The sequence below is a fragment of the Mixophyes fleayi genome, chromosome 5, assembly GCF_038048845.1.
Source record: "Mixophyes fleayi isolate aMixFle1 chromosome 5, aMixFle1.hap1, whole genome shotgun sequence".
NCBI classification, from domain to species: Eukaryota; Metazoa; Chordata; class Amphibia; order Anura; family Limnodynastidae; genus Mixophyes; species Mixophyes fleayi.
Window position 1 is genome coordinate 142,074,199 of NC_134406.1, and position 24,887 is coordinate 142,099,085.

General features: G+C 39.0%; 1 protein-coding gene across 2 annotated transcripts in view; it reads left to right on the plus strand.

The window, feature by feature from the left end:
• Positions 1–24,887, plus strand: part of ELP2 (elongator acetyltransferase complex subunit 2) — a 98,062-nt gene that overhangs the window by 59,503 nt on the left and 13,672 nt on the right. For both annotated transcript variants that reach the window (XM_075212898.1, XM_075212896.1), the window contains exons 13-18: positions 617–805; positions 4,277–4,346; positions 11,912–12,001; positions 13,948–14,005; positions 20,697–20,769; positions 21,015–21,207. In XM_075212898.1, the coding sequence (XP_075068999.1) occupies positions 617–805; positions 4,277–4,346; positions 11,912–12,001; positions 13,948–14,005; positions 20,697–20,769; positions 21,015–21,207 (673 nt within the window). The remainder of the gene's footprint in view (positions 1–616; positions 806–4,276; positions 4,347–11,911; positions 12,002–13,947; positions 14,006–20,696; positions 20,770–21,014; positions 21,208–24,887) is intronic.

Here is a 24,887-nt window from a genome sequence, read left to right on the forward strand (position 1 = left end):
AGGAATAATGTGCCAGCTGAAACCCCAAATGTCGGTAGTGCTCAGTGAGCACAAATAATATATTCTATAATTACATAATTAGAGTCCTGTTTTTCAGATCACCAAAAGAACATCATGATTGTACTAGCTCACTATATATATATGTGTGTGTGTGTGTGTATATATATATATATATATATATATATATATATATATATATATAGTGTATATGTATGTATGTGTATATGTATGTATATGTGTATATGTGTATATGTATGTATATGTGTATATGTATGTATATATGTATATGTGTATATGTATGTATATATGTATATGTGTGTATATATATATATATATGTGTATATATATATATATATGTGTGTATATATATATATATATATATATATATATATATATATATGTGTATATATATATGTATGTATATATGTGTATATATATATATATATATATGTGTATATATATGTGTGTGTGTGTATATATCTAGATAGAGATCGATAGATAGACATATATGTGTGTGTATGTATATAATGTACAGTTGTTTTAGTGTTTTTCTTGATGCTGCTATTATTGCATACAAACTTGTTTCATAACCTGTTATTTATTTATTTTTACGTAGGTAACTTGGCATGAAATTGCAAGGCCCCAGATTCATGGATATGACATGCAGTGTATTGCCATGATTGGTAGATTTCAGTTTGTATCTGGAGCTGATGAAAAAGTTCTAAGAGTATTTTCTGCACCAAGGAACTTCATTGAAAACTTCAGTCAAATTTCTAATACTTCGGTGGACAAGCTCCTTGTGAATGTGCGTACAAAAACATTTGAATTGTTTGACAGAAGCAATGTTTCAGCAAACGGGTCTCTTGAGTTTTACCTTAAACTAGACGTTTACCTCCTATTGGGCATTTTTAGATTAATGAATTCCTATGTTTCTGGTTCGGATTGATAAGTCTAATTTCCTGTAAAGGTAGCAGCTTTTTGTAGCCAATGCTGAGCTCCAAATGTCAGTAACAACATGGAATGTTTAAGTAAGAGCGTCAAGAGTTATTGTAGATTGTATGAATAAGGGAACAAGTTTAGAGATGTCGTGTCTGCCTCCCACCCTGAATATCATTAGATAAAATGAGTCGTAGGCAGTGATTCTCTAATTGAAAAGAGCCATTTTGTGGTGTTAACAAATATTCATAAGAACTTCGCTTATAACTTCACTAGGACTAGTTATAACATTTAAGATCAAAGAGCAGACGTTTGTAAAGGTAGAAGAGTTAGGTGGAGTGAAGACTTCATAGTAAAGTACAGAGTAGTTGCACTGGTGTCTGAAGCAGTGCAAAGGCCAGATTTAATTTTGCAGAGCGAGATTATTAAAATTATATCTAAAGGGGCTCATTTTGTACTGAGGAATGCATGGCTATTTCCATTCTGCAACGGAGTCTTTAACACTAAATCAGACTTTGGGTTCTTTGTGTCTTGTCCTATACATTTAATGGGACCCGTTTTGCGACTCCATATACTTCAGCAGAGAAGTGCATCTCCAGACACACTCTGAGTGATGTAATAACATTTTAGCCATAATACATTGATGGAACTAAAGTGAATTGAGATTAGAGTTTTACACAGTGGTCCTCTTCAGCTTTTTTCCCACCACCCTCTTCACACATTGAGGCGTGATTCTACTTTTCAGATGCTTTTCCTGAGACCTGAGTGTAGGTGTGCACCTTGAAGTGTGTTAGACCATACTATTTGGACACTGATGCAGGGTATTTTGCAGTTCAGATTTCTAGTGCACCTCTTTTAAGACTTTAATTTCTGTAATTGAGCATTTTGTGGCTTTTTATAGGCGGAGTCAAAATGAATCCTGTTTTTAATTATCTGAAGTTCGGAGCTCCAATATGTGCTAAACATTTTCAGGTTTAGTGAGGCATTATTGTTATTGATTCAAATTATTTGTGTAGCTCCATTACATTACACAGCACTGTGCAGATAATATTTAATCATTCACCTCAGTACCTGCCCTGTTGGAGCTTACAGTCTAAATTCTCTTTCAAGCATACACACCAGTCCATTTTGTTTTGTCAGAAGCCAGTTAACCAACCAGTACCTTTTTTAGACTGAGAGGAAACCCGCACAAATACAGGGAGAACATAGACTCCACTCAACCCATGGCCACGGTGGTGTGAGGCAGGTATGCTAACCACTGTGCTACTGTGCTGCAACTGAATAAAAAAAACAAAAAAACCCAGTAATATAAATATGAAGCCTACAATACATTCGTAATATAATTTACCTCATTGTTAAATCGCATCAAAACTTATGCCTTAGAAAACGCACTGTCATGATATGATTTCTCTTGTTCTGTGAAGCTGTCAGAAGACACTTCTTTACATTTAAAAATCAGTGTTGACAGCTGTTTTTTTTATTCATATGATAAACCATAAGGGAAGATTGGATCTCAGTCATGCTGAAGGGGCCACAACACAATGGTCTTAAGCAATCGGAAATAACAGATTTAAAGAATCCGTCTTTTTAGCCTCTTATTAACAGAAAAGTGTTTCATTCATTCCTAAAGAAGAAAAAGCAAATCTTAATACATTTTATTTCACTACATCCTGAAGTGGTGCCTTTTTATACTGTTTTTTTCCTGTAAAACAGCTGTTAAAGATTTAGTATCCATTAAATTTGTGTACTTTGTCAAGCTATTACTTTCAAGGTTCTTACATATGTGTCTTCCCTGTGACCTTCAAGTCTCATCTGCTTAATTTACTTGCCTAAATTGTTTCCATTTAGATTAAATTAATTGAAAAGTTCAGGAGGTAACCATTAAAGAATTGATGTCATAAGACCATATGATACCTTTATAACATCATATTTTCATGAGCGTGATTATTTATAAAGCACGTTAATTTAATGTGATATAATCCACGCAAAGTTGCAATATTGTTCTAAAAACAAGCCAGTGACTGCAAAATGCACTTTACCAGAATGTTACCGAACATAACTAATGGAGCAAGAAATGTAAATAGTTTTCAAATATATGGTTGACTAGCTCAGACATGATCAACACTATAATTGCTAATAAAAGGCTTTGTTGAAGAATTGTTAGATGACAACTGGAATCCTTGAAAGGCTTCTAAACATACATCTTTAAAGGGAATTCAGCTAGTGTGATTGTTGATATTATTATGATGGTGACCGGGTGAATGATTTACAAACTTATATCTAATCTCATACTTGCCAACTTTATGTAAATCCTCTCTGTGATATTAAGTGGCACCTGCGATAAGGAGGTGTGACATGGCAGTGCATGTCATTTTTGCCCCTCCCCAATGGCGCAAAGCTGTGATCGCATGATCACGCCATGAGGGGCAGGTTCAAACTGCTGCAAACTGCATCATTAAGACACCCCATTCCCCCTCACTTCACTAATAAGCGGACAGGACATGGGAGGGTGGCCTACTCTCCCGAGAGTTTGTGAATCTCACAGACATTCCTGTATGTGTATGTACATATGTGTATTTATATATATATATGTGTGTGTGTGTGTGTGTATATATATATGTATATGTATATATATATATATATATATATATATATATATATATATATATATATATATATATATATATATATATATATATATATATATATATATATATATATACACATACGTACATAATATAGTGTGTGTATCAGTATCCACTCTTACACACTAGCCCCACTACATCTGCCTTCCTCCTTTAATTCCAGGATCCAAATTTGGAGATGAGTTAGGCCTTGGGCACTGCCATGAGACAGGTCTGTGCACTGTTCTCAAGTAGTTATATGAATTAAACTGGGCCAATGAGCAGAAACAAATGGAAGTTTGAAAGATTCTGCTGTATACTTTCTACGCAAGCGTCTGTCTTCTAAAAATTATAAATTACATTAACTCTACACGCCTCTATTTTTATAATTTGCAAAAAAATAGAGACCATTAGATTTTTCTTTTTATATTAAGACAATACTAAACCATTCTATAATAAGCCTTCTGTTCTGTTAATGTTTCATTTCCTTTCTTACGAACCATGAACTAGGATACAGCAAGTTCCTGAAATAGAAATTTATTTTTTATTAATTTTTAACAGTTATTTTCACAAAAAAATAAAACCTTTTTCCAGGTCCTATATGAACTCAAACCTACTTTTCTTTGGTATTTTGTGATGAAATAAAAAGCATTCTTTTCCTAGTGAAAAATAGTTTTTTTGTGCACAATTGATTTTACACTTCTTTGTTATTGCAGAACAACACCAATCTTCCTGAAGGTGCTACTGTGCCTGCTTTGGGGTTGTCAAATAAAGCCGTCTTTCCCGGTAAGATTGATGTTTTCATCCTCAGGGAAAAGTGCATGTGTTACTTTGGAAGCCAAGGCTCTTCATGACAGTACCAGTCTGCATTTTTTTTTTGTTATTCTCCGATTGAGATAATTTGAAAGACAGGATTGGGAACTGTAACAATGATAGCATTTAGTCCTCTTGTGCATCATTAAAGTCATCTTTTTCCTTTGTTCCTGTCATTAGTATTATGAGTTTTGCCTTTGGAGTCACATTCTGAATATTATTAGTAGAGTTATATAAATCAATTAAGGCACATTACTAATATGTTCTTCATCTGTTGGCATTATTTATATCATTAAAGCCATTTTACATTAAAGCAGAGACACTAGATAACCAAATAAATTGCTTTGATTATATGTTTTTATTGGTATTCTAATTTGAACACCCGAAATGTATTGTTCTTGTTTTGTAAGCTGTAGTTGAGATTAATTTACGTCCTACGAAATGGCTTCAATTAAAATTGCGTACCCATATTGGAAGACTTCAGAGAGCAATTTAACTTAAAATACAGCTTACTATACGCAGCCACAGATAACAGACACTAAAACACGTATGAACATGGTGAGAAAGGAGCTTGGTAACCTATAGTCATTCGTGCATTGAAGTCATAATTGCAGAAATCTGTTTGTTTTGGACATTGACAGCAGAATTGAATATATCACCAGAGCTTGATTGCATCCAACTCATATTTCTAATTGTACCTTTTTTTTTATATCTTGCTTTAAATACAACAACAATTTAGTGGTAATATAGTAAGGATGAAAAAATACACCCATCCATCAGGTTAAACCTTTCAGAAATTCTAATAGGGTTGATCCACAGGAATCAAAATAAAATTCCCAGTGTGACCGTTGCCAGTTTAGTCTAATGAAGGCAACATATACCATTTGTTGTAAAATAAACATCCTTTTAAAATTGTTTGACATTGCCACCTCATTTGATAAGAAATTCCAAAGCTCAACCAGTCTTACAATAAAGAACCATTCCATTGGACAAATTACGATTACTTTGGTGTTTAATAAGTAATCCTGTAAAAACAGACATACATGGCAGTTTAGGTCTAAAATATAGATGACTGACATTGTTCATAAAAAATGCAAGAAGAATCAAACCGGAAATACAATGCTAAACATTTTACTCAAGTATGCAATATACTCCCACTGATGTGTCTTCTATTACATTGCTTTCATAGGCTACAACCTTTGACCTAACAGTCCCTTTCCACTTTAATACTACCTATAACAGCCTCTGAAGAACTTAATATTTCATGCAAACACCACCTCTATGCTTATGACACACAAATCTATATTTCCTCCCCTGACCTCTCTCCCATTTCCTAACCCAGGTATCTAGCTGTCTCTCTGCTGTAACTACCCAGATGTCACAGCGCTTCCTGAAACTCAACATCTCCAAATCCCTGCTCATCATTTTTCCTCCTGGAAATGTTGCTATCCCTCCCAATATCTCCCCATTGGTTGACAACATAACTCTTTCTACTGTCAGCCAATCCCGCTGCCTTGGAGTCACCCTTGATTCAGCCCTCAGTTTTACTCCTCATATCTAGCCCCTCACCAAATACTGCCACTTGCTCCTCCGTAACATCATGAAAATCCGTCCTTCCTCTCTCAGGAAGCAACCAAAATTCTGATTCATTTACTCATCATTTCTCGTCTCGACTATTGCATCCTCCTTCTCTCACATTTTTTACTCACATTTTTGACCTTCAATCCATACAGAAGGCTGCGGCTAGGCTAATCTTTATCTCCAGCCGCTCCTCTTCTGCTTCTCTTCTGCGTAAATCCCTTCATTGACTCCCTATCCGTTTCAGAATTCAGTTCAAGCTCCTTACCCTCACTTACAAAACCCTTACTAACACTTCTCCCCCTTACATCTCTGACCTTGTCTTGAGGTACATACCTTCCGGGCTACTCCGCTCTGCTTCTGACCTCCCCCTCAGTTCACCTCTCGTTACCTCCTTCCATGCTCGCCTTCCCTCAAGACTTCTGCCTTGCTTACCCTAATCTTTGGAACTCCCTATCTCACTTGACTCTCCCCCAACCTTCAGTCCTTTAAACGCTCACTCAAACCTCACCTTTTCATGCATGCCTATCCTACCACCTCCTAACCATTCTCTCCATCACTTTCTCTTCCTCGTCTGCAATATCCATCTCTCTTCAGTTGGTCCTACTGTCTCTCACCACTCCTCCTTCTAGATTGTAAGTTCTCGCGGGCAGGGTCCTCTCTACCTATTGTCCCACGTTTGTCAACTGTCTGATTCCCTCGTTCATCCTGTCAATTCTTTTGCTGCATTCTGTGAGAGTCCCCTTAGCATTACGGATACTCATCTGTGCTACTTATATGTATTGCCTCCTCTATTTGTTACTTCTGTATCCGGCACTGTGGAATCCATAGTGCAGTATAATTAAATAATAATAAATGGCATACCCTTTTTGTCACCATAGGAAGAGCAAGGACAGAACCATGCACATTGCAGTCTCCATTTAGTTTGAACCTTTTAGCTAATTATGCACAGGCTCAATGTTTGTAATGAGGTGGGCATATCGTCTGGCTGTAAAGCTGGGTACATACCTATGCAATCATACTTCATATGCAATGTCTCTAATGATTTCACCAAGGACTGAAAGTCCTGATGAGCATGCCGATTCATACACACACACCTACACAATTTGCCATCAGATCTGTGATCTTCATCTCTCGTAACCATTTGCTGAAAAGACATTGTACCATCGTTGATTGTGATTTTTATGAAGTTTATAAAACCAAATCAACAGATGCAATGTGTTTTTGTATGATAAAACATGACCGTGGGAATGTACACACTCTTGCCATATCTGACCAAATGGTTGTGAATCGTGCGATTTGCACGATAATTGCATAGGTGTGTACCCATTTTAACAGTGCAATCACTCTCCTGGCTTTCACAGCATTTTACAGCTTCACAAATTAAACCTTGTAACCCTCAATGTGCATTCTCATTTCAGAGAAACACAATCTAAAGAAATTAACTGATGTTACAGTGTAACATGCAAAAAAGCAGAAAGTACCAGATGAATTTGCAGCATTTACTATGCTGCAAAGCTTAATTTAATATACTGTAATTATGTTTATGAAACAATGGAATTTTGTAAATATCCATTCAGTACAGTTTCTAGTGTTTTAAAGTCCTTATCCATTATTAAATGTTAGTGTGACTTTAAAAGCAAAAAATCAAAACCAAACAAACATATAAATGAAGGCAATGAGTTTATTTAATTTAGACTTTAAGCATTCCCTGGTGAAGAATTTCAAGGCTGCTCTGAAATAACTTAAACTGAACCTGTCCCCAACAGAAGGGTAATATACAGCTCACCCCACACATGCAAAGCTTTTCTAACTAAACCAAGGTAATCTTCTGCATCTCAAATATGTATGTCTGCAAATGTCATCAGTCCTTGAGCATCATAAGTAACCAGATGATCTGTTGAAGGCATATTTGCAGGAAAAAATAATTTGCAGAAACATGAGATTAAACATTTTTACACTGAGTAGTGGTCAACGTATATGTTTAACCCTACATCAGTATGATGTAGTGATGTTATTGTGTAGGTATTTGATTAAGTGATTTCACCAACTCTGTTTTCTATATCTTTTATCTCTACCTCTTCTAAAGTGAGCTTAAGTATCTGTTATACAGAGCAGTGACTGGATATGTAATGTTGGGTTTAAACTTCCTGGTGTACCTAATGTATAATAAGTAATTCTACATCTGACATTAGTTATCTGCTTACTGTTATAAATGCATATTAATAAGATAATGAAAACCATTTATTTACACATTTGCTTTTCCTGTCTTAGGAGCAGTTCAGAGATATCAGTAGTTTCCAGTTCTCAAGCATATATCTGAACTGTCATAGTGAATAAAGCAATAAGTTTATTATTCCTGTTTGAAACATCTGCTTCTTGCGGCTTTCAAGGGAGGCTTCTATTAGGCTAAAGGGTAACTTAACACAAAGCATGCCATTTTTTTACAATGGTGCACAGATTAGTGTTTGCAATTGCTGCGTCACACGACATCTGTTTTCTTTGCGTAGCCATTGCACTCTTAAAACCATTGGAATATTTGGACACCCCCTAAATTTTAACTTTTTTTTTATTTTAGCGGTCTCATCAAGTTATTCTCTATTAATAAGCATTAAGAAGTGGAGGAAAACCAGGGCCTTATGCTCAGTGCAAAGCTTAAGTAATGCCTCTTAACTGCTCATTTAAATTTGTTGTGTTCAAAACAATATTTTGCGTTGGTGATTTGGCCATGCAGACAAATTTTGTGACTTGATGGAAAACTGTTGACTTATTAATGAACTAACCATCATCCAGAGCAATAATAATTACAACACAGGTCTGCAACCAAAAAGCTGTTTTCATAATTTTATCTGATTCTTATGTTTTTTGGTGCGCTGAATTCGAAAATGACCACCATTTTTTCCTGGGACGTCAGGTTTTTTCACAATCGAAATGTGCCTTGGTCAAACAGGTAGCTGGAAATCGCTAAATTTCAAATTCATCATACTTTGGGAAAAAAAACTGAACGTGGAAAAACAAATTTATTTTCTCTGCCAGTGCTCCCAAAAACATGAAAATACATGTTTATTGGTCCTGATGGTGATCACTGCATTGTTGAGTGTGCTTGCTAGGGCCTGCCCGGACATGTTCTTTCATGCATTAACTTGTTCTCTGATTCCTCCACAATCTTGTATTTCATTTCAGTCGTCATCCTGTTATTGTCTGTGTGGTTCAAAATTAGTGCAATGCCTCCAAGAAAGTGTGTAAATTCGCCTGACAGTTTCTGTTTCATATGTGGAGAATTCATGGTGATTTAGAGGGGTTGATGGCTCAGTTCCACATTCAGTATGATTCTTCTGAATGGAGGCTTTTCATTGACTCTTCCAAAAGAAGCTTAAAAGCAGTTTTACTTCACAATGGTGGCCATTGTGCGTCCATTCCTGTTGCTCATTCAGTGTACTTGAAGGAGACTTATGAGAACTTGGAGTTGGTACTCAAGAAAGTGGGTTATCAAAACCAAAACTGGTTGGTATGTGGGGATTTAAAAGTATTGTGTATGCTGCTGGGACAACAGGCTAGGTACACCAAATACCCTTGTTTTCTATGTTTATGGGACAGTAGAGACTGACAAAATCACTGGAAGCAAAGAAAAAGTTGGCCACCAAGAAGTCTAGTTGTTGGTGAAAAGAATGTTCTCAGAGATACATTGGTACCCCCTGAGAAGGTTTTATTACCACCACTCCATATAAAATTAGGATTAATGAAGCAATTTTTTAAGGCACTTCCCAAAGATAGCGAATGCTTCAAGTACTTGGGATCCAAGTTTCCAGATTTAACGGAGGCAAAACTGAAAGAGGGGGTTTTTGTTGGCCCGGATATTCGAAAACTCATATCCGACAAAGACTTCATCAGTTCAATGACTCCAACTCAAAAAGAAACGTGGGTTGCCTTTACTGTGGTCATAAAAAACCTTTTTGGGAAAATAAAAGGACCCAAATTACAAGGAAATGGTGGAAACAATGTTGAAAGCGTTCCACAAGCTTTGTTGCTCCATGAGCTTAAAAGTCCATTTTCTCAACTCACACCTTGACTATTTTCCTGAAAATTTGGGAGCAGGGAGAAAGTTTCCATCAAGATATAAAAGAAATGGAAAGAAGGTATCAAGGGAAATGGAGTGTTACGATGATGGCTGACTACTGCTGGATGTTGTACAGGGATCTTCCGGAAGCCACCTGTAAAAGTATTTTTCCCTCCTTTTTGGGTTACAATCTCCTTAATATACTGGCAAATATATGTATGACCATTTAATACCGTTAACAACTCCACGCAAAAGGTATTTCTGAATTAACCCATGAAATATCATTTTTATATTTCTTTATATCGACAAGTTTCAAGTATAATCACGACAAGATATAGGATTTGTTTAAAGTGTGTTGTATTATACTATAGAACAATAAACAGCGTAACAATATTGTACACGCAATATAGATTTAGTGCAATATATATCATACTTATTGCCTGTAATATAGATATATATGTAATTGTGTGTATTTTGACTAACTATTGTTTAAAGGTGTGTGTATGTATTGTGTAGTGACGGGGGAGGGGAAGAATCCATACAGACCACAAACATACCTCACTTAAAGTCTAGTGGCCATTTTCAAACACATCGTTTCAACCAGTTCAAACTACTACACTTTCGGTGCATAAACCCACTTTCTATGCATATCTAACAATCTGATCACTTCCTTAAACCATCACTTTCTATGCAATGTAGTCACCATCCAAAATGGCTGACTTGCCATGCTTGTAGGCCCACAAGGCCTACTAAACAATTACAGTTACAAAACAATGTGAACTCAGTACAAACCCATTACTCATTACAAGCAGTATTTAGCCAATCCACCACAAATAGCTCTATATTCAGCAGTAAACGCACAATGTCCATTGGCCAATTTTAACACATGATATTTTACACATATCACAAACGTCTCCATTACCAAAGCCTAACAAATCGATCCAAATTCAAACACAAATGCTTTCATTTATCCCAACCAGGCATGCATTTATGTAACTCTGTCCATATAACTGTCCATATCAACCCAAACTTTCATTCTCACTTAAACTTTCATATCACTTACAACAAAAAATCATTCATTCTTATGTCCTCCATTCAACAACACATTATAACATGCTCACACTCACCTTTCATGCCATGCACACTCCATACTAGCCAGGGCCTAAGTAGGCCTGTTCACCTAGGAGCTACATTACCTATCAGTCCGAAATCCAGCATGCAAAGCATGTCCAGGCTAATTTATTTGTCTACTAAACACCTCTTGTGGGCGGAGTCTGGAAGCTTGCTATAGGCTTTCATATGTTAATTACTGGCCAACTGCTGAAATCCAGATTATCAAGTATTTAGTTACCACCCTTAGTCCCAATAATAGGTTATTTATGCACTCTTTATCACCACCTAAAAGAGGAAAAGCTCAAAAAGAAGTTTAGAGTTTAAAAATTGACAATTTCACAAGCAATCTACTTGAGTGTGGTGTTAATTTTGTCGTCACCTGTGCCAATGAGTTAATATTTTTCATGTCAATAAAATATTTGCGTAAAGAGATTTTTTTAAATGATGACCACCCGTTTGTTCGAAAACCTGACGTCCCAGGACAAAACGGCTGTCATTTTTGGATTCAGCGGACCAAAAAAAAAAAACGTAACAATCAGTCAACTAAACCAAAACAGCTCTGCAAAAATAGTTTTTTTTGCAGACCTGTGTAATTGCTAGTGCAGAGGATGCTATCTGACCATCCAAATATGTGAGCTGTTGTGTTATCTGCTGCAGAGCAAAATTAGTTTTCCCAGTATGTGACAAAGGGCATTTACAATACTCTTGTTTTTTGCTTTGTAAATCACCCACAAATGAGGGTGTTACTCCACCTTATGTTAATATTGACTCTTACCTTTCTTTTTCCAAGATAATTTGAATACTGGTCAAGAAGTGGAAGCCTACAACAGTATGTCTGACCAGTATTCTCAGCCTTATTTCCATCCCCTTGTCCTAACAGGTCAGTTATCAAGCGCTTAAGTCTTTGTATGGGTAACTGAGAACATTAGTTTTGTTATAATAAATATTGGTTCAAATTGCATTTTTTTTCCGGGAAATTACAAATTTTAGTAATGGTACTCTGTTTTAACCTATTCCTTTAACCTTTGAAAGACACCTTTTGGTAAAACTTTAAATAATACATGTTAAACCTATAAATGCCTATTCCAGCATAGAAATGATAAGTCTGTGGGTTTGGTTGCAAATTCTCTGTGTTGCTAATTCCAATACAATGACAAGAAGTGATGATATCTTTGACAGAATCACAGATGTCTCCGGCCTATCCTTTATAAAATGGTCCAAACCATTTTTTTGGACTTGCAATACTGCAGTTTTGAAGTAAAGTATTGTAAAATTACAATGCCATGTGAACTGGAAAAATGCTGTATTTTTTACAAATCCAAAATTTCACATGCTACATAAGATGATAATCATAAAAATATGTTTAAAGCATCTTAGACATATAGTGCTCAATCGCTCCTGTGCCGACAGGTTGAATTGAAGGGGGGATGCTTTACCCTGTCACACAGGAGCAAATAAGCTCTGAAGTCGCTGCATACAACATTTTCTGATCGTTATCACTCCTGATTACACTGATCATAATAGAAGTATGGTTGTTAAGCACAAAAAGTTGAATATGTAATGGTGCTACTATTGCTACCTCAAATATACCAATCAATAAAATAAGAGTGCAATGAAATTATACATCAAGTTTAACAAAAATACTAATGTACAGTAAAACAGTATTGTAAAAAATGTAAACAATCAAAACAAAACAACCTATAAGAAACAAATGTAACGCAAATATTTTAAATATTTGATTTTTAAAAATAGGGAATAGTCCCCTTTAACATGCAGATATAGTGTAATAGGAATATGTACATGTCCTTGTAAGATATCAAGTGGTATTGTACAACTGATTACATGCACACTTAACATGAAAAGAAACCAAAAGAGAAATGCAAAGTGAAGATTGTTTAGTGAATTTCTCTGATAGTTCTATAGTATTCCTCTCACATTCTTTATAGAAATAAAGGCTTTTTAAGAGCTTCCTTGATAGATAATCAGTTGTAGAACCCTGTTGTAACCTAGTGGTTGTTCCTTACTGTAGTATTGCTTATACAGTGCTGCTTAAAAATAACAAAGGGGAAAGCGAAGTTATAATAAAAAGGTGTAGCTTCCATTCTACCCGAAACTGGACCTTATATTCACCATGAACAATTCCCAGGAACAGTCCGAAGTATTCACACTTGTTCTGCCAGTAACCAGGTAGGCAACCTGTCTGACAGTCACCAAGCTGTTTTGACTAAAGAATCTTTGAGGTGAGGTGAGAGCAAAGAGCAACCACTAGGTTTCTATGACTCCCAAAATTCATTTATCTAGGAAACTTTTCTGTACATGATTACACTTTTTGTATACTTGTTTCTATTGTGACCAAGTGATTGGAAAATATTGTTCCTAGGTGGATTTCTCCTTTACAGCAAACAACTCTCCTGCCCAAGTAGTAGAACTGCCCATGCCAAGCAGCCAATCAGATGGCCATATAACCGTCTTGATTGACCATTTTCAAATGCCTGTCTGTTACTTTCAAACTACTACTAGCCAGATGTGACCATTTTTGCATTGGTTTATTAGATTTATTTATATTTATCATTTTATATTATTGATTGTATGTCTACGATGTTGATAATCAGCCTTGATAGTATGTGGGATTTTGATGGATTAGGTAGAGTTATTACTTTTTTTTTTTTTACTTTGCAATTTTTATTAATATGCTATGTTGAATCCATAGTTGTGAATTCTCCCCTTTTATTTACTCTGAAACTACATTTTTCAACTCTTTAATAGTAATCACTGACCAAGATAAAGCTCGTTAGTCATGTCACAGAACAAATATCTTTTTTGCAGAGCCCCCAACAGAAGATCACCTGTTGCAGAACACATTGTGGCCTGAGGTTCAAAAGTTGTAAGTTCAATATATCTGCTTGTGATTACCAACTTTGTTTCTGTCCAATCACTTATATGCAATATTTTCTTCTCCACCTTATTTTCTTTTGCAGTCTGTATGTATATTATTTCAGCCTAAATAGACACTAACATTTTAGAATTTAGAAATTGAAAGGTAGTCATTATGTACAGTCACCATTATTTTAATGGAAAGTATATTTTCTGCCTCATATGTAATATACTATATGGGGCAATCCAGTTGGCTTTGTATATAGTGTGTAATTTGGATATAGCTCCAATTGTCATAACTATCATATGAAAAATTTCAAAAACAAAATGTTCATAGTACAAGAAAATGAAAAAGTACATTTTACTAAATAACTAAAAATGAGGATAGTGATGAAATATAAAAAAAAATGTATAGTGTTCCTTTAAGTAAAAGAAGCATATTATTTATGCCAAAAATAATATTTCCTTTCCCTACTCCATGGCAGCCCTTACAATGGGTTAATCCCTGATCAGTTAGTGTAGACAGGAAGAAATTTGTCCCTTCTGGCCCCTATATAAGGCAGCTCCTCCTCTTCCTCAGTGTCTTTTCTTCCTGTCTCAGCAGTGTTAGGACAGGATAGTGTAGTGAGTGTTTGTTATTTTTGTTTGTTATGTTATTCGAGAGGGCTTACCTGAGGTTATGTCTTTTTCCTCTGGGCTGGCTGCAGGGCAGTTTCAGCTGGGCACGGGTGTTCTCTTTGATTGAATCTTATGAGACTCCCGGAGTTGTGCACACAGGAGCGCCCAGAGGACAAGGCGCATGGAGGACAGTGCGCGCGCACGTGCTATACGTTGCCAGCAGTGCTGATTCTCTGGCAGACTCACCTGTGGAAAGAATCAGGTGATAAGTATGCTAAGACTCGCTATGATGATGTCTAGAGGAGGCACCATATTAGCAGCTGTAGTCTATTATCAATGATGTTCAGTTTTTGCTTGGTGTTGGATGCTGCAGGACTTAGCAGCTATTAGTGCACTATGGACCAAGAACCCGCCACAAAAAAGCCGAAGAACACCCCAAGGTAAGCCCTTAGTAAGGGGTCCTTTTTATTCCTAAGGATAGGTTACTTAGTTTCTTTTTTATGTGTTTACAGTACCTCTGTGGAGCTTGTGCAGGGAAAAAGGAAATGTAAAGTGAACAAACGTGTGTGTGCAGCCTGTGATGGCAGGTTGCCGAAGGATTGTACTGACCCATTATGTGCATCATGCACCCCGGAAACTGTAGAGGAGCCTGCCCCCCCTGAACAATTCAGGCAGTTCTTTTTATGGATGGCTAAAGCAATGCAGGAGTTTCAGGCCACAGAACAGAGAGCTACAAGAGCCAGGGTCCCTACAATGGAAGATATGGAGGAAATAAGGCCAGGGCCGTCCTCCAAAACATTCAGATCTACTCAGGAATGGCATTCGGCCTCCGATAGTGAGATTGCGGTGAAAGAGGAGCCCAGAATGTTTAATTTGGATACTGTAAATATTATACTGAAGCATTTTAAAGAGCCAGCAGTACCAATCAAACTGCAGGATGCATTGTTTGCAGAGCACCGAGGCAAGTCTAGAGTGTTCCATATGCATAAAGTAGTTATAGATTTCATTACTAGAATGTCAGGCTCTAGACAAAAGTAACCCTAACATGGGGAGGCTAAATCGCATGTACCCTTTTCAGGATGAAGATGCTGAAATGGTGTTCAGTGACTGAAGTGGATTCAGCTATAGCTGGCCTATCCTCAAGGACCACTCTCCCTTTGGATGATGGGGATCCATTGGAAGATGCTATGGATAGGAAAATGGAGACTTCCTTCAGGAAATTATCTCCTCATGCATAAACCCTAAAATCTGGAGTAGCCATGGCTTTGGTAGCTAGAGCCCTGAGACTATGGGCCAATACTCTATATACGGATAAGATAAATAGACTGTATCTTCTCGTATCCCTAGAGATTATGCAAAAAAGTATTGATTTCTTGTGTGAAGCTGCGTTGGAAACAATTGTGTTTTCTTCCAGGAGCATGACTTCAGCAGTAGTAGCAAGAAGGGCGCTCTGGCTATGTCCGTGGGTGGCAGATCACCAATCTAAAAGCCGTCTGACAACGCTTCCATATGAAGGCAGTTTTCTGCTTGACGAAAAACTGGATAACCTTATGCAGAGGTTAGCAAGTGGCAAAGCTAATGGGTTACCATAGGACAGAAAGGTGAGACGTTTCTTTTCTTATCCTCCAAAACAGCAATTTAAGGAAGCCCGTACCTACAGGCCAGGGAGACGATATTCTAGACAACAGGATAGTATGGTTAGACAGTCCTTTCGGGCCTTCAGACCAACAAGGGGGAAGCAAGGACAGCAAAGACCCCAATGACAATCTACGAATTCAGTCCCCACTAACTCCAGTGGGTGGCAGGATATCACGCTTTTCAAAACTTTGGATTCAGACCACACAAGACAAATGGGTCCAGGAGAAAGTCACCAAGGGATATGCTATAGAATTCCATACATACCCTGTAGACAACAAATGCATTCAATCAAGAAGTCCCTCGTCTTCCCTAGATTGGCAGGCATTGGAGGAAAGTCTCAGAGGCCTGGTGAGAACAAGAGCTATTGTATCAGTGCCGTCGCCACGAGAAGTTCAGACTGTTCCTTGTCCAGAAACCATCAGGTGCCTTCAGGACAGTGCTAGATTTAAGGGCTCTCAACTGCTATGTGCGAGCAAAACATTTCAGGATGGAATCTGTCAACACAATTCAAAGCACTAGAAACAGGAGATTTTCTAACGGCAATAGACTTCAAAGATACATATTTCCATATTCCGGTCACATCCCATCACCAACAGTTCCTAAGGTTTTGCATTCTAGGGCATCACTTCCAGTTCACTTGTCTTCCGTTTGGCCTTTCCACGTCTCCAAGAACATTTGGCAAGGTCCTTGTGCTAATGGCGGCGCTCAGGGAAAGAGGAGTAACCTTGTGGCCATATCTGGAAGATATTCTAGTTTCGGCAAAATCAGAAGAAACAGCCTGGGAAACTACATCTCAAGTGATTCAGTTTCTGCAACAACACGGTTGGTTAGTCAATATAGAAAAAAGCCAGTTGATACCATCACAACAGCTTGTATTTCTAGGAGTGCAAATAAATACACGTAAGGACAAAGTCTGGCTCTCTCAAGAAAGGGCCGGCAAGATCCAGTCGTTAGCACACCTGATTCAAATCCAACCTCGTGTGTCAGTGAGAACATGTCTGCGCCTCCTAGGAATGTTTTCCTCAACAATAGGAATACTCCCATGGGCAAGGTGGCATATGAGAGTTCTTCAAGCAAACCTCTCTGCGCAGTGGGATCATACAGTGGAGTCCCTAGACTCCAAAATTAATCTCTCAAAGTCTGCCAGGCAGTCCTTACACTGGTGGCAGTTCCTGGGCCTGAGAAAACAAGGTGTGACCCTTTCAGTACCAGACTGGTATATCCTTACCACAGACGCCAGTGCACGAGGTGGGGGTGCTCATATGCAAGGTATGGTCACACAGGGCACTTGGCGAGACTAAGAGCGAATTCTTCAAGTGAACGTCTTGGAGATGAGAGCAGTCTGGCGGGCGGTTCAATACTTCCATCCCTATCTATGAGACAAGCATCTACGAGTCTTCTCCGACAACAGGACTGTGGTTGCCTTTATAAACAAGCAAGGTGGTACCAAGAGCAGAACAATGTTGGCAGAAATAACCGCTCTGATGGCATGGGCAGAGGCAAATCTGAGATCTCTCTCAGCCCTTCACGTAGCAGGCAAAGACAATGTAGTGGCGGATTACTTGAGCAGACACCAAGTTCACCCAGGGGAGTGGGAGCTGTACGAAGAAGTCTTTCAGCTGGTACAATGCAGATTTGGAACACCAGAAATAGACCTTATGGCCACAGGAAGTAATACCAAGGTAACCCTCTTCTACTCCCGTCACAGAAACATCAGAGCCCTAGGGATAGATGCCCTATCAATACAGTGGAACTTCAAACTAGGGGTACGTGTTTCCTCCCTTTCCACTCATCCCTCAGATACTCAGAAAAATAAGGATAGAGAAAGTGGAGGTGATAGCGATCCTCCTGACGTGGCCAAGGTGTCCCTGGTTCGCTGTAGCACAGAGAATGGTGCTGGAACATCCATGGCCTTTACTGATCAGGCCAGACCTCATACATCAGGGTCCAGTTTTACATCCAAATCCAAACTCTCTGAGTTTGATGGCATGGAGACTAAGAGGCAATTACTAAAATCTAAAGGGGTCTCGGATGAAGTAATAGACATTCTAATTCACGCCAGGAAGAAAATCTCCTCTGTGATTTCAAGTATCTCCACACAGCCTTGTGTTCCCATACAAAGTTATTACATTGTGGCTTCTGTATAAAATAAAGATTTGGTAGCCTTGTTGACAGCATATTGAATGGATTTGCTTATTCTGGTTATCATGGTAAAGGACATACAACTACATCACACTTGTTCACCTGTCATCACAGGATTAAGCCAGTGCCAATATTTTGACTTGTTGGTATATTGAATCTTGTGATAACTAATGAAAAAAAATTTGGGGGTTAGGAAATAGCTTAGTAACCCTGGTGTCCCTCTATGCTTTTTACACCAGTCAGATTCCATTTATACATAAAATATTCACTAAAACAAATGCACATAATATTCCTAGGAAACTTTAACCTCAAGGGATTACAAAATGCATAGATCTGCTACTTCCTCCAAGCAATACATCCTGTTTGACCATTCCCAATCTCAGCACATTGGGGAGAGGGAATACTTTTTTCTCAGCCCATAGCACATACACCAGAATTAAGTTGATCTGAGTAGACAAATAGGTCCTGCAATAATCAAGCATCATTAAGCTGGAGACTGTATGGAAACCTGTTAGCCGTTCCCAGAGCTTCCCCAACAATTAAATACTCCATTCTATATCCAGCAGAACAGACACAAAAATACTTCTACCATTACAGTGGTGCACATGGAAGGCAGTCATTAGAGGTACTATGATCCAATGGGCAACTCTGCTTAAATTGGAATAAGAAGCCATGCAAACAGAACTAGAGAAACTAACAACAGATCAAACAACTAACTAACTAGACCTCTCTGTCCAAGTCTAAATTACCTTCCCTTAGAGACACCACATAAATGACCCAATAGAAAAATTAGTTGCTCGTTTTTTGTCTACCTTCTATACAACGGGTAATAGAACCAACAAATGATTAGCCTGACTCTTTTAAATTTACAGATGATAAAGGAACCTCCTTATATAGCCCTATTATCTAGATAACTTATTTGCCTCTTACTACACTAAATGTTACAATTTAAAGAAAACTCCAACACATCCCCCCCACCCCTCCTCAAGCAATCATATAAGACCATACAGGTTTTTATGCCCACTATATCCCATCACCTTTTTAAACTTCATGCACTCTGGGCTCAGATAAAATGTGCAAATTTTTTTACCAGAGGCAAAGGGAGTTGCTTGAATTACAAATAGTAACTATACCTAAGCCTGATAAGGATCCTACCAGATGTCAAATTTACCACCCACAAAACTTACCATCTACCTCCAGATCTGTGCCAAATGACTAGCAAGTAGACTTAATCCAGTTCTCTGTGCACAAATGAAGAATGATGTGGTTGACTTTATTTATGGTGGGGAAGCCCCACACACTGTCTATTTAACATTGTTTCCTCTCTACGTTATAAAAAAGGCTTCCTTTCCTGCTTCTCTATTCAAATGTGGAAAAGGTCTGTTATTGTGCTTCATTGGGCACATTATGAACTTCATATTTGCTCTTTAATTCTTAGACTCTCTAGGAATTCAAATAACATTCCTTCCATAAATCCTTCCATTAATATCTTTCACATAAAATACAAAATACTGAATCTCAAATTGGAACTGGCAGGACGTAAGAATACAGAACATTGAAGGCCTCATGCTAGTGTGTGAATTAATTAGCTTCCAATCTCTTCAATGCAAATTCTCCCAAACAAAGCAGGACTTCTGTATGTATCTCCAGATCGAACACCTCATTAGCGCATACCCAATCTAGATATATCTCCCAAGTCAAATCACTCATAGACACCCACCCCTCTTGCAGTGGCAAAATATCAAGGTGGTCTGCCCTCTTGGAATACTGCCAATACCTGTTTATTGTGTGAAAGAATTTATACAAAAAAGCTTAAAAAAAATAAAAATAATAAACTAAAAATTAAGAAATAAAAATTTCAAAGTGGTACAATTGCATTAGCACTGTCCTCGCAGCCAGAACCTCAGTAACTGGGTTTGACCCTGTATACTATACCTTTTCTATTACACAGTCTTATTTTGTAAGTAACATAAATTGAAAACAATTTTGTATTCATTTTCCAATTTAGTATTTATTATTTCACAATTAGTTAACTCCCCCTTCTTTTTTCCTTGTTTCCCCCACTCCACTTAAACACCTTTGATCAAAATTGCTAAGAATTGTAAAGTGCTTATCACTTATTTGTTCATGTGAGCTGTATACAGATGAAATCGCTTTTTGTTGACTTTTTGCAATGCAAATGGGATAAAGTGTTATAGCAATCGAATTGTGGAGACAAGTGGGCTAAATGCTGTAAAAAAAATGTTTTTTTTATAAATATAATAATGAAGATCTTCCTAAATAGATTCTTTCTTTATTTCTAGATACGGACATGGCTATGAAATCTTCTCTGTAGCTTGTAACAACTCCAGAACAGTCATTGCTTCGGCATGTAAGGTAATAAGTAGGTGACAGCGGTGAGAAAAACTTTATATATGGTTATTCGAGTCACCTACTATGTAGACTATGGCTCCAATTAGAACATTATTACTTGTGTAGATAAAATAAGACTTTGTCTGTTTTTAGTGTAGATCTTTCAATGAAGAAACCCTGCTACACATTTTTTCATGAACACCGATCTGTTTGGATAGGTCAGGCTTGCTAGGGATTGACCCACTTTCAATTTCTTTCCTCCTGTTTAGGCTTCCAAAAGAGAACATGCTGTAATTATTTTGTGGAGTACCACAAGCTGGAAGCAGATCCAGAGCTTGTCTTTTCACAACCTGACTGTTACTCAGCTGGCATTTTCTGCTGATGACAAATTCCTATTAGCAGTTTCCAGAGATAGAAACTGGTCCCTGTGGAGGAAGCAGGAGGGAATTCCAACACAGTCAGGTGAATAGCAGATGTGCTTGTGTGCTCTCTGTTAATTGCATGTCTGACCAGAAAAGTAAGGAAAAAGCTTACATTTACGATGTACACACATTATTAATGATGTCTGATTCCTAAGACAAATATTTATTATTTAGCAGCTAATTCTACCGAAAACAGAGAATTTAGTTTTGGCTGAAATTCGATTTAAACTAATGCATATTCCTTTTTACCCGAAGTCTGATGTACAATGTGATACAGCAAGTTTTCTAATGACTATTGCAGTCCAGCGATGCTTTCCTCCTCCTACAAGCAGCTTGTTACCCGCACCAGTAGGAGCTAGAAGAGCATCAGAAGGCTCTCCTCACTTCCGTTGTGGCAGACACTCCCGTGGGCCTTCCAATTAGGGTCTTTCTCTCCTTTTCCCTTCATTGCCCAAACCCTAAAGAAGATTGAAAAAGCAGAAGTCATAGCAGTCCTCCCATTTTGTCCATGGCGTCCTTGGTCCGCAGCAGCTTGGGGGATATTCTGTGAACAATATTTCACATATTCTTGATTTTGTTAAGGATGGTCTTAGCAAAAGTCTTGCTCTCTTACTCTCTTAAACTTAAAGGTACAGATGTCTACACTTAGGGCCTAATTCAAGTCGGACAGCAAATTGCATGTAATTTCTAGGGATGAGCGCACTCGGATTTATGAAATCCGAGCCCACCCGAACGTTGCGGATCCGAGTCGGATCCGAGACAGATCCGGGTATTGGCGCCAAATTCAAAAGTGAAACTGAGGCTCTGACTCATAATCCCGTTGTCGGATCTCGCGATACTCGGATCCTATAAATTCCCCGCTAGTCGCCGCCATCTTCACTCGGGCATTGATCAGGGTAGAGGGAGGGTGTGTTAGGTGGTCCTCTGTGCTGTTTAGTTCTGTGCTGTGCAGTGCTGTGCAGTGCAGTGCAGTGCAGTGCAGTGCTGTGCTGTGCTGTGCTGTGCTGTGCTGTGCTGTGCTGTGCTGTGTTCTGCAGTATCAGTCCAGTGGTGCTGTGTGCTGTGCTCTGTCCTTCTGTGGTCAGTGGTGCTGCTGGGTCCTGTGCTGTGTCCTGTTCAGTCCAGTGGTGCTGTGTCCTGTGCTCTGTCCTGCTGAGTTCCGTAGTGCTGCTGGGTCCTGTGCCGTGTCCTGTTCAGTCCAGTGGTGCTGTGTCCTGTGCTCTGTGCTTCTAAGGGCATAGTTTTTTCCCCACTATTCCCAAGTTTTTTTTAAAAAAAAAAAAAAGTAAAAAAAAATAAAAAATTAAAAAAAAAAAAAAAATATAATAATTATAACCAAATTTGCAAAACCAATCCAGCAGTATAAGTCCATTGGTACTGCAATATTACCAAGTTCACACATTCTGCAGTATCTTGTGCTACATATAATGGAGACCAAAAATTTGGAGGATAAAGTAGGGAAAGATCAAGACCCACTTCCTCCTAATGCTATAGCTGCTGCCACTAGTCATGACATAGACGATGAAATGCCATCAACGTCGTCTTCCAAGCCCGATGCCCAATCTCGTAGTACCGGGCATGTAAAATCCAAAAAGCCCAAGTTAAGAAAAAGTAGCAAAAAGAGAAACTTTAAATCATCTGAGGAGAAACGTAAAGTTGCCAATATGCCATTTACGACACGGAGTGGCAAGGAACGGCTTAGGCCCTGGCCCGTGTTCATGACTAGTGGTTCAGCTTCACCCACGGATCTTAGCCCTCCTCCTCCTCCCCCCCCCCTACAAAAAATTGAAGAGAGTTATGCTGTCAGCAACAAAACAGCAAACAACTCTGCCTTCTAAAGAGAAATTATCACAAATCCCCAAGGCGAGTCCAAGGGTGTTGGTGGTTGTCAAGCCTGACCTTCCCATCACTGTACGGGAAGAGGTGGCTCGGGAGGAGGCTATTGATGATGTAGCTGGCGCTGTGGAGGAACTTGATGATGAGGATGGTGATGTGGTTATTGTAAATGAGGCACCAGGGGGGGAAACAGCTGATGTCCATGGGATGAAAAAGCCCATCGTCATGCCTGGTCAGAAGACCAAAAAATGCACCTCTTCGGTCTGGAGTTATTTTTATCCAAATCCAGACAACCAATGTATGGCCATATGTAGCTTATGTAAAGCTCAAATAAGCAGGGGTAAGGATCTTGCCCACCTAGGAACATCCTCCCTTATACGTCACCTGAATAACCTTCATAGTTCAGTGGTTAGTTCAGGAACTGGGGCTAGGACCCTCATCGGTACAGGGACACCTAAATCCCGTGGTCCAGTTGGATACACACCAGCAACACCCTCCTCGTCAACTTCCTCCACAATCTCCATCAGATTCAGTCCTGCAGCCCAAGTCAGCAGCCAGACTGAGTCCTCCTCAATACGGGATTCATCCGAGGAATCCTGCAGCGGTACGCCTACTACTGCCACTGCTGCTGTTGCTGCTGTTAGTCGGTCATCTTCCCAGAGGGGAAGTCGTAAGACCGCTAAGTCTTTCACAAAACAATTGACCGTCCAACAGTCGTTTGCCATGACCACAAAATACGATAGTAGTCACCCTATTGCAAAGCGTATAACTGCGGCTGTAACTGCAATGTTGGTGTTAGATGTGCGCCCGGTGTCCGCCATCAGTGGAGTGGGATTTAGAGGGTTGATGGAGGTATTGTGTCCCCGGTACCAAATCCCCTCGAGATTCCACTTCACTAGGCAGGCGATACCAAAAATGTACAGAGAAGTACGATCAAGTGTCCTCGGTGCTCTTAAAAATGCGGTTGTACCCACTGTCCACTTAACCACGGACATGTGGACAAGTGGTTCTGGGCAAACGAAGGACTATATGACTGTGACAGCCCACTGGGTAGATGCATCCCCTTCCGCAGCAACAGCAACAGCTGCATCAGTAGCAGCATCTACAAAATGGCTGCTCATGCAAAGGCAGGCAACATTGTGCATTACAGGCTTTAATAAGAGGCACAACGCTGACAACATATTAGAGAAAATGAGGGAAATTATCTCCCAGTGGCTTACCCCACTTAGACTCTCATGGGGATTTGTGGTGTCAGACAATGCCAGTAACATTGTGCGGGCATTAAATATGGGCAATTTCCAGCACGTCCCATGTTTTGCCCACACCATTAATTTGGTGGTGCAGCATTACCTCAAGAGTGACAGGGGTGTGCAGGAGATGCTTGCGGTGGCGCGCAAAATTGCTGGACACTTTCGGCATTCAGCCAGTGCCTACCGCAGACTAGAGGCACATCAAAAAAGCATGAACCTGCCCTGCCATCACCTCAAACAAGAGGTTGTGACGCGCTGGAACTCCACCCTCTATATGCTGCAGAGGATGGAGGAGCAGCAAAAGGCCATTCAGGCCTACACAGCCACCTACGACATAGGCAAAGGAGTGGGGATGCGCCTCAGTCAAGCGCAGTGGAGACTGATTTCCGTGTTGTGCAAGGTTCTGCAGCCATTTGAACTTGCCACACGAGAAGTCAGTTCCGACACTGCCAGCTTGAGTCAGGTCATTCCCCTGATCAGGCTGTTGCAGAAGCAGCTGGAGAAAGTGAGGGAGGAGCTGGTAAGCCATTGCGATTACACCAAGCATGTAGCTCTTGTGGATGTAGCCCTTCGTACGCTTTGCCAGGATCCGAGGGTGGTCACTCTTTTAAAGTCAGAGGAATACATTCTGGCC